At 53.7% G+C, this 12,070-nt stretch overlaps 1 protein-coding gene across 2 annotated transcripts in view; it reads left to right on the forward strand.

Moving 5' to 3' along the window:
* Positions 1–3,670: 3,670 nt before the first annotated feature.
* The window catches only part of SLC44A2 (solute carrier family 44 member 2 (CTL2 blood group)), a 37,581-nt gene continuing 29,181 nt past the window's right edge, over positions 3,671–12,070 (forward strand). The window contains exon 1 of one of the 2 annotated variants that reach the window (XM_058290496.2): positions 3,671–3,802. In XM_058290496.2, the coding sequence (XP_058146479.1) occupies positions 3,772–3,802 (31 nt within the window). In that variant the 5' untranslated portion in view covers positions 3,671–3,771. The remainder of the gene's footprint in view (positions 3,803–12,070) is intronic. The other variant, XM_058290498.2, reaches the window with a different exon arrangement.

Below are 12,070 nucleotides of genomic sequence, written 5' to 3' on the forward strand. Positions count from 1 at the left end.
AGAGCAGTCAAGCCACTTACCCCAGGTGGCCCAGCCAGAGGCAACGGTTTCCCAAGTCAAAGCGTTCTGCCCCAGGGCCCAGGAGGAGGGCAACAGGGCCAGGCACTTAACTGGTGCTCTCCGCAGGCGCCGCCCAAAGCATCTCCACGCGGGACTCCTCGCCACCCGGCCCTCTGAGTTAGGGAATGCGCGCGTTTCCGCTTGACCATGGGGGAAACGGAGGCTCAGAGAGGCTGAGCGACTTGCAAAAGGTCACCCAGCTGGGAAGTGAGCCCTGCAAAGCTCTTGCAGCGGCCTCTGAAAGGGGGTGGTGTGCGTGTGAAGGGGAGGGGGTTGGAACTGGCCAGGCCCTCCCGCCAGCCTCGGCACCCCGACTCTTACAGAGACCCCTGCCCCCGGCACCCCCCCTCAGTGAGATGGTTTCAGGCAGTGGAGAGAACCCCGAAGTCTGGGCCCAGGGCCCTGGCGCCTGAAACTTGAGTCCTGCTTGGCTGAAAGTTTCCTGAGCCCAGAAGCTTCCGTGGCGCAGAGAACAGAGCGGCTCTGTGCGCCCCGGCCCTGCCCGGCTGTCCCCTCCTTCCCGGTCCCCAGGGGCTCCTCCGAGGGCCTCTGGGCCCCTCCTTCAACGCCTTCTCCAGGCCTTTCAGGGCAGCGCTCTGAAACGCACACCTTCTAGCTCCTCCCCGGCTCTCACGTCTGCTGTGGCTCCCCACTGTCCTGGAGCTGCCCTCCCCCAGCTCACGTCCACCCCCTGTGACCTCTGCCACGGGGGCCCTGCTCAAACCGCCCCAGTCACCCCGACTTCCGCCGTTTATCTCAGTTCCCCCTCTCCCCTGCGGGCACATCGCCAGCCCCTCGGCTTTCTCCACCTCCCTCTCCCGCAGCAGCTCGCAGCTCTTCCTTCTTGGGGCAGCCCCCTCTGACCTCTAGTCCCCGGTCAAGGTCAGGTGTGCCCCAGGCCCAGGTCAGGCCTGCCCTCTGACCTCTCCCAGCGCTGCGTTCCTCCGGGCTGCAGGGTAATTTTTAAAAAGAGACTTTTCCTTACCCAAGAAACCTGTGAATACTTGATTTTAAAAAGAGGCAGAGAGCCTCATTGGACACACAGCGCCCGCCCTGTCCCAGGCCCTCTACCTGCCTCAAGGCAACTCTTTATATTTATTTGTTCATTTTTATAGCTTTCCTTCTCTCTCTACCCAGTCCCGCCATCCCATGCTCCAAACCTGCCTAAATACGCTTCACTGTCTTGACTTGACAATACGCCTTGGCAACCTAGCTAAGCTGCCGGGGTAGGAAGCTCTCTGTAAAAGATCTCATTGGGGCCGCCTCATTCTTAAATTTGTTTGTTTTTGTGTGCTTTTTTTTCTCTGTTGAGAAGAAGGTCACACAACAGCCAATGAACCACTTCAGACAGAACATACCCGGTGACATTTAGTGCCTTCGCCGTGTGGGATGATCACCGCCTCTACTCTCTTTTTTTCAATTGTCTTTTTTTTTTTTTAAGATATACAGAACACACAAAATGTTACCATACACCCCCACTCCCCATCCCTCTTCTCCTCCCACATCAACAACCTCTTTCATCATCGTGGCACGTTCATTGCATTTGGGGAATACATTTTGGAGCACTGCTGCACCGCATGGATAATGGTTTACCTTGTAGTTTTCACTCTCCCCCAGTCCATTCAGTGGGTGATGGCAGGATATATAATGTCCAGCATCTGTCCCTGCAATATCATTCAGGACAACCCCAAGTCCCAAAAATGCCCCCACATCACACCTCTCCTTCCCTTTCCCTGCCCTCAGCACCTCCCGTGGCCACTGTCCCCACATCAATGCTACACTTTCTTCCATCACTAGTCACAATAGTTCCATAGTAGAACACCAGTAAGTCCACTCTAACCCATACTCTCTTCCTCCATCCTGTGGGCCCTGGGATGGCGATGTCCACTCCACCTCTAATTCGGGAGGGGATACCTCTCTTCTTAAACTTTTACAAAATGCATGGGTTAAGATTAAGAAGAGCTGAAGCGAGCACCCACGTAACTGTCACACACTGAACCCACTGTCTCAGAAGCCACCCCCGTGACCTCGCCAGTCACTTCCGCCCCCAAAGGCAACCACGGGTCTGCATCTGTTGCCGCAGATCATTCTGGCATGTTAGTCATTTTACATCAGATGGCTTTTGTTTTTGAGCGGGCCCTCATACGTGGGAAGCAGGCACTCAAGCACCAACGGACACCAGCTGCCCACGCGGGTCCTTCTAGAACTTCCTACAGACGTGTCTGGTCTCTTGTGCTCAACATAAGGTTTTAAAAAATGACTATTATCTTTTTTTTTTTAAAGATACATATATCACATAAAATGTTTTATTAAAAAATATAAGAGGTTCCCATATACCCCCCACCTTCCTCCCCCCACTCCTCCCACATCAACAACCTCTTTCATCATCGTGGCACATTCACTGCATTTGGTGACTACATTTTGGAGCACTGCTGCACCGCATGGACCATAGCTTACATTGTAGTTGACACTCTCCCCCAGTCCATTCAGCGGGTTATGGCAGGATATAGAATGTCCTGCATCCGTCCCTGCAAAATCATTCAGGACAACTCCAAGTCCCGAAAATGCCCCCACATCTCATCTCTTCTTCCCTCTCCCTGCCCTCAGCACCTTCCATGGCCACTGTCTCCACATCAGCGATACAGTTTCTTCCATTACTAGTCACAATAGTTCTATAGTGGAATACCAGTAAGTCCACTCTAATCCATATTTTATTCCTCCATCCTGTGGACCCTGGGATGGAGATATCCACTCCACCTCTAAATTGAGAGGGGGCTTAGATCCCACATGGGCGATGGATGGGATTCTCCTGCTTGCAGTTGTGGACTCTCTCGGTTCCCTGGTGTGTGGTTGACCATCCTCACCTCCCCGTCAGCTGACCTGGGTAGGTCCAACGACCCAAGGAGTAGGAGCTGCAACTCTGCTGAGGCTCAGGGCCCAGCTGGCACATGGACAGTCCAGACAGTGCCAATCACAGGTTCAGTAAAAGGGACAGAAGAGGCATGTGTAGAGAGGTCACAACCGTGGCTCCAATCTTTTTTGGCAGAGAACCTTGGGGCCCCGCCTCGATGTCCCCAAACTCTGAAGTCCTGGCCCAGCCGATGGCTGGAAGACAGCGTCTCCTGCTGCGCCCTCGCCGCCGTGGGTGCTCCAGATCTCTCCCACGGGTTCCTCCCTGGCTGGATCAACGAGGAGCAGCTGATCTCCACGGGCACGTCATCCCCCAGGAAAGGCTGGGCCCGCCCCCGCCCGCCCAGACCACGCCCCCGCCCGCCCAGACCACGCCCCCGCCCGCCCAGACCACGCCCCTTCTGCACTGGGCCCCGCCCCTCCCGCCCAGGCCCCGCCCTCTCCCGCCCTGGCCCCGGCCCATCTCCTCCCGCCCTGGCCCCGCCCCTCCCGCCCAGGCCACGCCCAGTCTCCGCCTTCCCAGGCCCGGCCACGCCCCCGCCCGCTCCGGCCACGCCCCTTCTGCGCTGGGCCCGCCCTCTCCCGCCCTGGCCCCGGCCCATCTCCTCCCTCCCAGGCCCCGCCCCTCCCGCCCAGGCCCGCCCCCCGGGCCCAGCTCGGGGCTCCCATTGGCGGGCGCGCGCGGGGGCGGGCCGGGGGGCGGGCCCGGGGCCCCGGGGTGGGGCGCTGCGGCCCCCGAGCTCCCGCCGGCCCGGGCTGGGGTCGCGCGGGCTCGGGCTCCCTCCCCGCAGCGCCGCGGCCATGGGCGACGAGCGCAAGGACGGCGCCTACGGTAAGGGCCGCCTCTTGGGGTGGGGGGGGGGCGCGGAGCTGGGGGAGGGGGGCATCTGAGACCCCCCCCCAAACCCCGCGGCTGCAAAGGCGTGGGGGGGGTCCCTCCTCGACCCCTCGGGGCTCCCCGCGCTCTCCAGGTTTCGCCCCGCGCCCGGGGAGCCCCCGCCCGATGTTGCGGAGCGCAGGGCGCATGCTCTGCCCGGGGAGGTCCCGTTATCTGGGCGACTCAGATGGCAGGCGGGGGAGGGGAGGCCCGCGCCCCGGCTCCCCCCCCCCCCGCGATCCCCCCCCCCAGCCACCGCGGGCCCCTTCTTCCTTCTGCCCCGCCTGCCGCTCTGGAAGGAGGCGGCCCGGCCTTTGGGCCCGATGGGGAAACTGAGGCAAGACGAGGCGGACCGAAGGCCGGGCCGGGAGCCCCCCCCCCCCCGGGTCTCGCCGGCCGCCGCCGGGGAAGGGTGGAGACGAGGGCGCCGCGGGCGAGGGGGCAGGAAGGAAGCCGGAAACAATTGAGAAACTTTCCCCGCCCCTGGCAAGGGGGTGGGGGGCGCCGCCTCCCATCTGGCGGGGTCCCTCTTCCCAGGGACGCGTGAGGTTACAGCCCGGGCCCTGGAGATGGGGCGGCAGGCGCCCCCCCACACACTCCCCCCGCACCCCGCGATGCGTTCCCGCCCCAGGCTCCCAGGGGCGGGCGTGGCCCTCAGTTTCCCCTTTCTCTTCTCCAATTTGGGTTCCCACGGCCCCAGCGGGTCCCACGCCTCACCTGCCACGGCCCCGGGGCGCAGGGGCTCTCCCCCCCCACCCCGGACGCCCCCCTTGAGGTGGCAGGGGACTTCCTGGAAACGGCGAGACCGCAGGGCACTGGGGAGGGGGCCGGAAACCGCCCCAAAAATAACCCAGAAAAACAAAGTAGGCACAGCTGCTCCCCACTCCCGGGGACCCAGGCCAACCTCGGGGGAAGGCTGGGCCCCCCCCCCCCCTCCCGGCGCGGCCAAGAAGCGGGGGTGAGGTGGGGGGGCGCACGGGCCTTCTGCCCTCCTTGAATCCAAGTTGCCAGCGCAGACCTCCTGGGGGTCCCTCTTTTGCGCTTTGGTTTTGGCTCCTGCGCTGCAGGGGTGGGTGTTGGCTGACCCCTTGGGTGTGGCCGGCCCTGAGCTGGGACATTCAGCTGGGGTCCTGCCAGGCTCTGCCGGCCCGTGGGCAGCGGCTGAGGGCTCTTGGGCCTCCCCAGGGCCAGTGGGGGTGGACAATGACCACGATTCACGGGGGGCCTTGCGCTTGGCCATGGGTGAGCAGGAGCCAACCCTCTCAGCCCCATGATCAGAGACAGGGGGGGGGGGTCTCTGTGCCCACCAGGCTTTGCGCCCGGTGCTGGGGCCACAGGCCCCGCAACAGGTATTTATTGACACTTGGCACGGGGCGTCGAACAAACCAGAAACTTCCTTGCCGGCGTGGAATGACAGGGGAGTAAATACACGCGGCGAGGTCGCTGTGCGTGTGGAGAGGGAAAGAACAGGGCGCGAACCAGCAGGGTTATTTTGAGATGGCCAGGACTGCCAGTTGAGCCTGGAAGCTTCGCCCAGCAAGCAAACCCTGTTGCTTCATTATCTTCTCTCCCCGAGGCTGCTTCAGGCCGGCTGCCTCCTCCTCCAGAGGGCCCTCCTGGCTTGATGACTGCTCGCGGCTGGGTTCTAATTCAGGTTATAACCTGAGGTTTTCTCGCCCGCCGCCAAAAAACCTGGAGTGCCAGGCAGGTAATGGGGACGATGTGCAGAAATTATGTCTCCCACGGCCTCCCCTTTGTGTCCCAGGCCCTTTCCATCGGTCAGCATAAATGCAGGGAGGTGCTGTGTTACCCCGGGCGAGTCGGACGACCTCTCTGAGACTCTGGTAGGAAGCGCTTTGCGCTGTGCGGTTGAGTGCTGGGTACCCAGGAGGTTGGAGATAGCAAGGAGGAGGGTTTTTTCCGAGAGCCTGTGGAGGGGCAGGGCTGGGTGGGGCAGGAAGGATAAGGAGCTCCAAGGGACACTGGGAAATGGCTCCTGGCCCTGGCGGATGGGCATCGCCATCCTGTGCAGTCCACGTTGGGAGCAGCAGCCCGGAAGAATGTTCTAGAGCACCGAACAATAGATTCTGATCAGGGGAGGAAAAAACTGGAGGGGAGGGAGGGCGGGCATGCTTTAAAAAGCGCCGAGTCCCTGGCCCTGTGGCGCCGTTGCACCCACCTCGGCCTGCAGCGGGGCAGGCGATTTCAAAAATACTCGGCAGAGGGCATCTGTTTGTTGATCGCAACTTGATTCCTTTTTATTTTATTCATTTTCAATTGTGGTAAAATATACGTAACATCGAAATAAGTAGAACCGTTGTCAGCGGACAATTCCGTGACACTAGGTACGTTGACAACATTATGTCACTGTCCCCGCTCTTACCTTCAGGCTAGTTTCATCGTTCCGAACCATTCAGCTGTATCGCCCTCTTCTCCCTTCTTCTTTGAGTCTCCTTGGCTGTTCAAGCAAATACCACGCGAGGAGTTGGTTTAAACAATGGGAACTTGTTGGCTCATGTTTTTATTTTCCCCCCCAAAATTTTTTTTCAAATTCAGAAACTAAAATAACAGACAAGCGGCAGCACCGCCAGTTTGGACGGCATTATTTCTAAAAAAATGGTCTGTCCAGGCGCTTTCATTTCTGCTCACTCCAACATGCTCACGCTTTGAGTCTAGGGAAAAGTCGAGATCAAGGTGTCATCAGGCGGTGCTCTCTTCTGGAGGACGGGCATTTCCAGGGCTGGAGGCAGGTGACCTTTGGTCCTGGGCTCCTCTGCCACATGGCAAGGTGGCCTCTTCTGGTCTCTTCCTTGCCTTCTGGCTTCCGTTGACCTTCACCTTTTTGCTTTCCCTGGCCTTCCTCTCTATCTCTCTAAATCTCATTCCACTTGTCAAGGAACCCAGTAACAGGATAAAGACCCCTCCTGGCTGAGTTGGGTTGCACCATACCGGGAAGTCACCTCATCCAAAATTGTCCTTGCGATGAGTTCCTCCTGACAGGGATGGATTGAGATGTTTTTCTGGAGCACGGAGCTCCAAACCGCCACGCCACTGCTCGGCTTCCTGTCTCCATGAATTTGCTTATTTTAAGCATTTCCTATCAGAGAAATCATATGCTATTTGTCCTTTTGTGCTTATTTCACTCATCCTGATGCCTTCAAGTTCCATCCGTGTTGTGGCATGGACAAGCACGTCATTTCTTTTTTTTTTTTTTTCCTGCTTTTTTCTCTATTTTTTTTTTTTTTAATGTTACATTAAAAAAATATGAGGTCCCCATACACCCCCCCACCCCCCTCACCCCGCTCCTCCCACATCAACGACCTCTTTTATCATCGTGGCACATTCATGGCATTTGGTGCATACATTTTGGAGCACTGCTGCACCGCATGGATAATGGTTTACATTGTAATTGACACTCTCCGCCAGTCCACCCAGTGGGCCATGGCAGGACACACAATGTCCAGCATCTGTCCCGGCAGCACCACCCAGGACAACTGCAAGTCCTGAAAATGCCCCCGCATCATCTCTTCTTCCCTCTCCCTGCCCTCAGCAGCTCCCGTGGCCACTGTCTCCACATCCATGCTACAATGTCTTCCATTACTAGTCACCGTAGTTCCATAGTAGAATATCAGTGAGTCCACTCCAATCCATACTCTACTTTTATGGTTCAATAACACTCTACTGTGTGTGTTTTTATTTCCTAGCTGCGAAAACAAATGCCACCAATGGGTTGGTTCATCCGCAAGAATTTTTTTGGCTCATGGCTCCACAGGCAGCCTTCCGGGCTGGTATCTTCTGGTTGGCTGGCCGTCTTTGGGGTTCCTTGGCTTTCCCATCCCATGGCAATTGCACATGGCGGCACTTCTCCTTCCTCCTCCAGGTTCTGCTCACTCTCAGCTTCCGGCTGCTCTCCATGGCCGACGTCCCCTTCCATGTCCAACGTCTTTGACTTTGAAGGCCTTCAGCTGTACTGGATGAAGGTCCACCCTGGTTCAGTCGGAGGGCCCCTTCATGAACCACAGCCTCACAGTCCTACTTATCAGTGGCTTCTCCCCCCCCAGGGACCAGGGGTTGGACATGCCTTTTGAGGGGGTCGTGATGAGACCCCCTCAGTACAGAGAGCCCACGTTTTGCTTCTCCATTCATCTGTCGATGGACACATGGGGTGCTTCCACTTCTCGGCTCTTGTGAACAAGGCTGCACTGGACATTCATCTACCAATATCTGCCCTGCGTCCCTGCTGTCATTTCTCTGGGGTCTAAACGTAGGAGTGGAATTACCAGGTCAAGTGGTAATGCTACGTTTTAACTTTCTGAGGCGCTGCCAGACTGCTTTCCGCTGCATCATTTTACACTCCCACCAACAATGTACGAGGGTTCCTGTTTCTCCACATCCTTGCCAGCACTTGTTTTTTTTATTTTTTTTTAATTTTTGGGGGGCTTGATGTACTGGTCTGTTTTCTCTTATTAGGCACTGCCTACGTACTTGAGAGATTCTTGCCCCTCCGTGTGAGAAGGTAGCAGGACTCCCCAGGATGGGAAGTCAATATTTTGTTGCTTATTGTGTGGGTCTCCACCCACTGAGATAATTTCCTGTGCCAAGATGAACATTTACATATTCCATAAAAGCCTGCCCACATATCCCCCACCCCACCAACACCCTGTGTTTTTGTTACTGATATTCTACTATGAAACTATTGTGAATAGTAATGGAAGAAGTTGTAGCATTGATGGGAAGAAAGTGGCCATGGGAGCTGCTGAGGGCAGGGAGAGGGAAGAAGAGGTGTGATGTGGGGGCATTTTCAGGACTGGGAGTTGTCCTAAATGATATTGCAGGGACAGATGCAGGACATTGTATATCCTGCCATAACCCACTGAATGGACTGAGAGAGAGTGTGAACTACAGAGTAAACCATTATCCATGTGGTGCAGCAGTGCTCCAAAATGTATTCACCAAATGCAATGAATGCGCCACACTGATGAAAGAGGTTGTAGATGTGGGAGGAGTGGGGGTGGGGTGGGGCGGAAGGGTATATGGAAACCTCATATTTTTTTAATGTAACATTAAAAAAAAATAAAGAGATGGTAGGGAAAAAAAAGAGCCATCCTCGTGGGTGTGTGGTGGTATCTCATTGTAGTTTTAGTTTGCGTTTCTCCAATGGCTAATGCTGTTGAGTATCTCTTCATATACTTTTTGGCCATTCAAATATCTTCTTTGGAGCAGCCCACTGACTCCCTGTTGATTCTGAGAATTCTTCCCAGTTAAATAGTTGTTTCGGAGGAGGGACTGATTCCCAGAGCCTCCTACTCTGCCATCTTCCCACAGTCCTCTATTTTTTCTTTTTTTGGGAAATAACACATGCTGGTGGTTCAAAATAGAAAAGATCCAGAAGACTTTATACCTCGAGAGTGAAGAGTCTCCTGCCCCTGCCAATCCCAGGGGTCCGCCGATGTTACCCCAGCTCATGTTTTCTTCCAGGTAGAGTCCATGGTTTGAGCCTTCACAAGCAGTTATATATATATTCCTTCTTTAGTGGCTTTTAAAAATATATATATACAAAAATGGCAGCAAATGGCTAGAATGTGCTGGGAGCAGGATGAGTGTCTGTTTTTGTCTGAAGGTGCATCCACGAGGCCTGGCACACAGCAGATACTCAGCGAATATTGGTTAAATGAGGAGATATTTCTTCGGTTGATTGCTTGCGTTTGCGTCATCCAGCTTGGCGATGATTTCGCGTCAGCCCCTGGAAAGCTTCCTTCATTTTTTTGGAGGTGGGGGGGTTATTTCTTTGTGTGTGTGTGCTTTGCTTTGCTTTTCTTTTTGTCTTTCGTACTTGATCGTTTTTCACGGTCACGTAAAGCAGTACATTTGTGGCTGTTGACAAGATGTGCAGCTGTGTATATGTAAGATTGAGGATACATTAAGCTTTTTACTGATGTCGAAAATGTGTACATCCAAAGGGGCACGGTGGACCCCGTTCGCATCCCTCCCAGTAAAGGGGGTGGGCAGGCATCTGAGTGGGGTGGGTGGTGCTGGAGTGCGAGGCGGGGCTTGGCTCGACTACCCATGGATTTGGGGGGAAGGCTGGGAGCTGTTGGCCTGTGGTTGAAGCTATCGCGGTGGGAATGTTCTTTGGCAAATACGGCAGGGGAGGGTCACAGGTGCAGGGGGCGGTGGCGGGGAGATACGTGGCAAAGGCATGGCTGGGGCAGGCTTCTGTGGCGTATCGAAGTGTTCATCTTGTCGTAGGGTGTTATCTCAGTGGATGGAGACACACACGAGAAACAAGAAAATATTAAATCCTCCAGAGAAGGGAGTGGAACCCAGATCCTAAACGTGCAAAGTATCCAAAGGTCAGCCCTGCCGTCTCAACAGATCAGGAAAAGATCACCTGTTCCTAAGAGACCTTATACCCAAGGAGGGGCTTTCTATATTATTTTATTAGTAAGCTGGATTTCTTTCTGTTCACATGCACAACCAGTGGTAGCTGGTATAATCCCATAGCTGTGCAGGCATCACTTCAATCATTATTGGAGCATTTTCATTTCAATAATGGTAACGATAATAAGCAAAAAGGAGACAAATGAGCCAACGAGAAAATTCTTCACCTCTCCATCTCTCTTTCTTTCTCTCTGCTTCCCTGTCTTACATAGCTGCTCTTTCTGGCTATTCTTGCATATTTGTTTGTTTGTTTGTTAGACAGGTTTATGGAGATGTGTTCGTATGAGCTATCCAAAATATGTAATCCATGGCTTTTAGTATCATCACAATGTGGTACATTCATTGCCACAAAAAATTTTGGATCGATACGGCTCCAAAACGAAAAACCCTTTTGTGTGATCTGGGTATCTTTTAAAAATAAGTAAATAAATAAATAAAAAGAAAAACCACACCCTTTAGCAGTCACCTCTCAATCCCTTTATCCTTCTCCAGACCTACATAACCACTAATGTAATTCCATCTGTATAAATTGATTCATATTTGCCTTTTCTATGAATGGAATCATGCAATATGGAGTACTTTGTGTCTGGTTTCTTTCACTTAGCATAATGATTTTTTTTTTCTGGTATTAATGTCTTGCAGGATTAGAATACACTTGCTGAGTTTCAAAGAAAAACAATCTTATCGATTCAATTTTACCCATATTTGTATTTCACATGCAGTTTTACTGTGCTGTACAGTCCCATGTTGCATTTTTTAGCTTTCCCTTTAGAAATATGCATGACCTTAGATTTTCCCTTATATGATATGGGTATTATATTACCCGTATAATAGCACTGCTAGCTAGTTACAGACACTATGATGTGCTTTTACCATTTCTATTATTTCCAGATAAACAGCCTTTTTACCAATTCTGCACAGATTAACCCTCAGATGTCCATTCTCTAATCTTATTCTATTTTCTGGTGACTTATACCCTAATTATTCATTCTATCAGTTTACACGATATTTTTAGCTCATCATAGCACAATCATACAGTACTTGTCCTTTTGTGTCTGGCTTGCTTCACTCAACATACACTCCTCCAGGTTCATCCGTGCTGTCATCTGCTTCACAACTTCATTTCTTCTTACAGCTGCATAATATTCCACCGTGTGACTACATCACCGTTTGTTTATCCATTCATCAGTGGATGGACACCTGGGTTGTTCCCAGCTTTTGACAGTTGTGAATAATGCCACTGAACATGATGTCTGCTCGTGTCCCTGCTCTCAGTTCTTCTGGGTATATACCCAGTAGTGGTATTGCAGGATCACGTGGCAACTCTATATTCAACTTCCTTAGGAACTGCCAAACAGTCCTCCGCAGTGGCTGCGCCATTCTACATTCCCACCCAAAGTGAGTAAGTGTTCCTGTCTCTCCACGTCCTCTCCAACACCTGTAGTTTTTCTTTCTGAATGGTGGCCATTCCGATAGGTGTGAAATGATATCTCACTGTAGCCTTGATTTGCATTTCCCTAGTAGCCAATGAGGTTGAGTATTTTTCATGTGTTTCTTCCCCATTCCTATGGGGCTACAGACCCCACCTTCGAAGACCACTGGGGTGATGGCTACTCTTTCCCCAATCTCTGGGGGACAGTCTCAACCCCCTCAGTACAGTGAGGTGGGGGTAACATTCCCCCTAATCTCCGGCATACAGGCCCAACCCCCCCAGAGCAACGGGGTGGGGACCGCACTACCCCTTAACCATTGGGAATGTGCTCCACCCTCTCTGTAACCTGG

The sequence above is a fragment of the Dasypus novemcinctus genome, chromosome 30 (genome assembly GCF_030445035.2).
Source record: "Dasypus novemcinctus isolate mDasNov1 chromosome 30, mDasNov1.1.hap2, whole genome shotgun sequence".
Classification (NCBI taxonomy): Eukaryota; Metazoa; Chordata; class Mammalia; order Cingulata; family Dasypodidae; genus Dasypus; species Dasypus novemcinctus.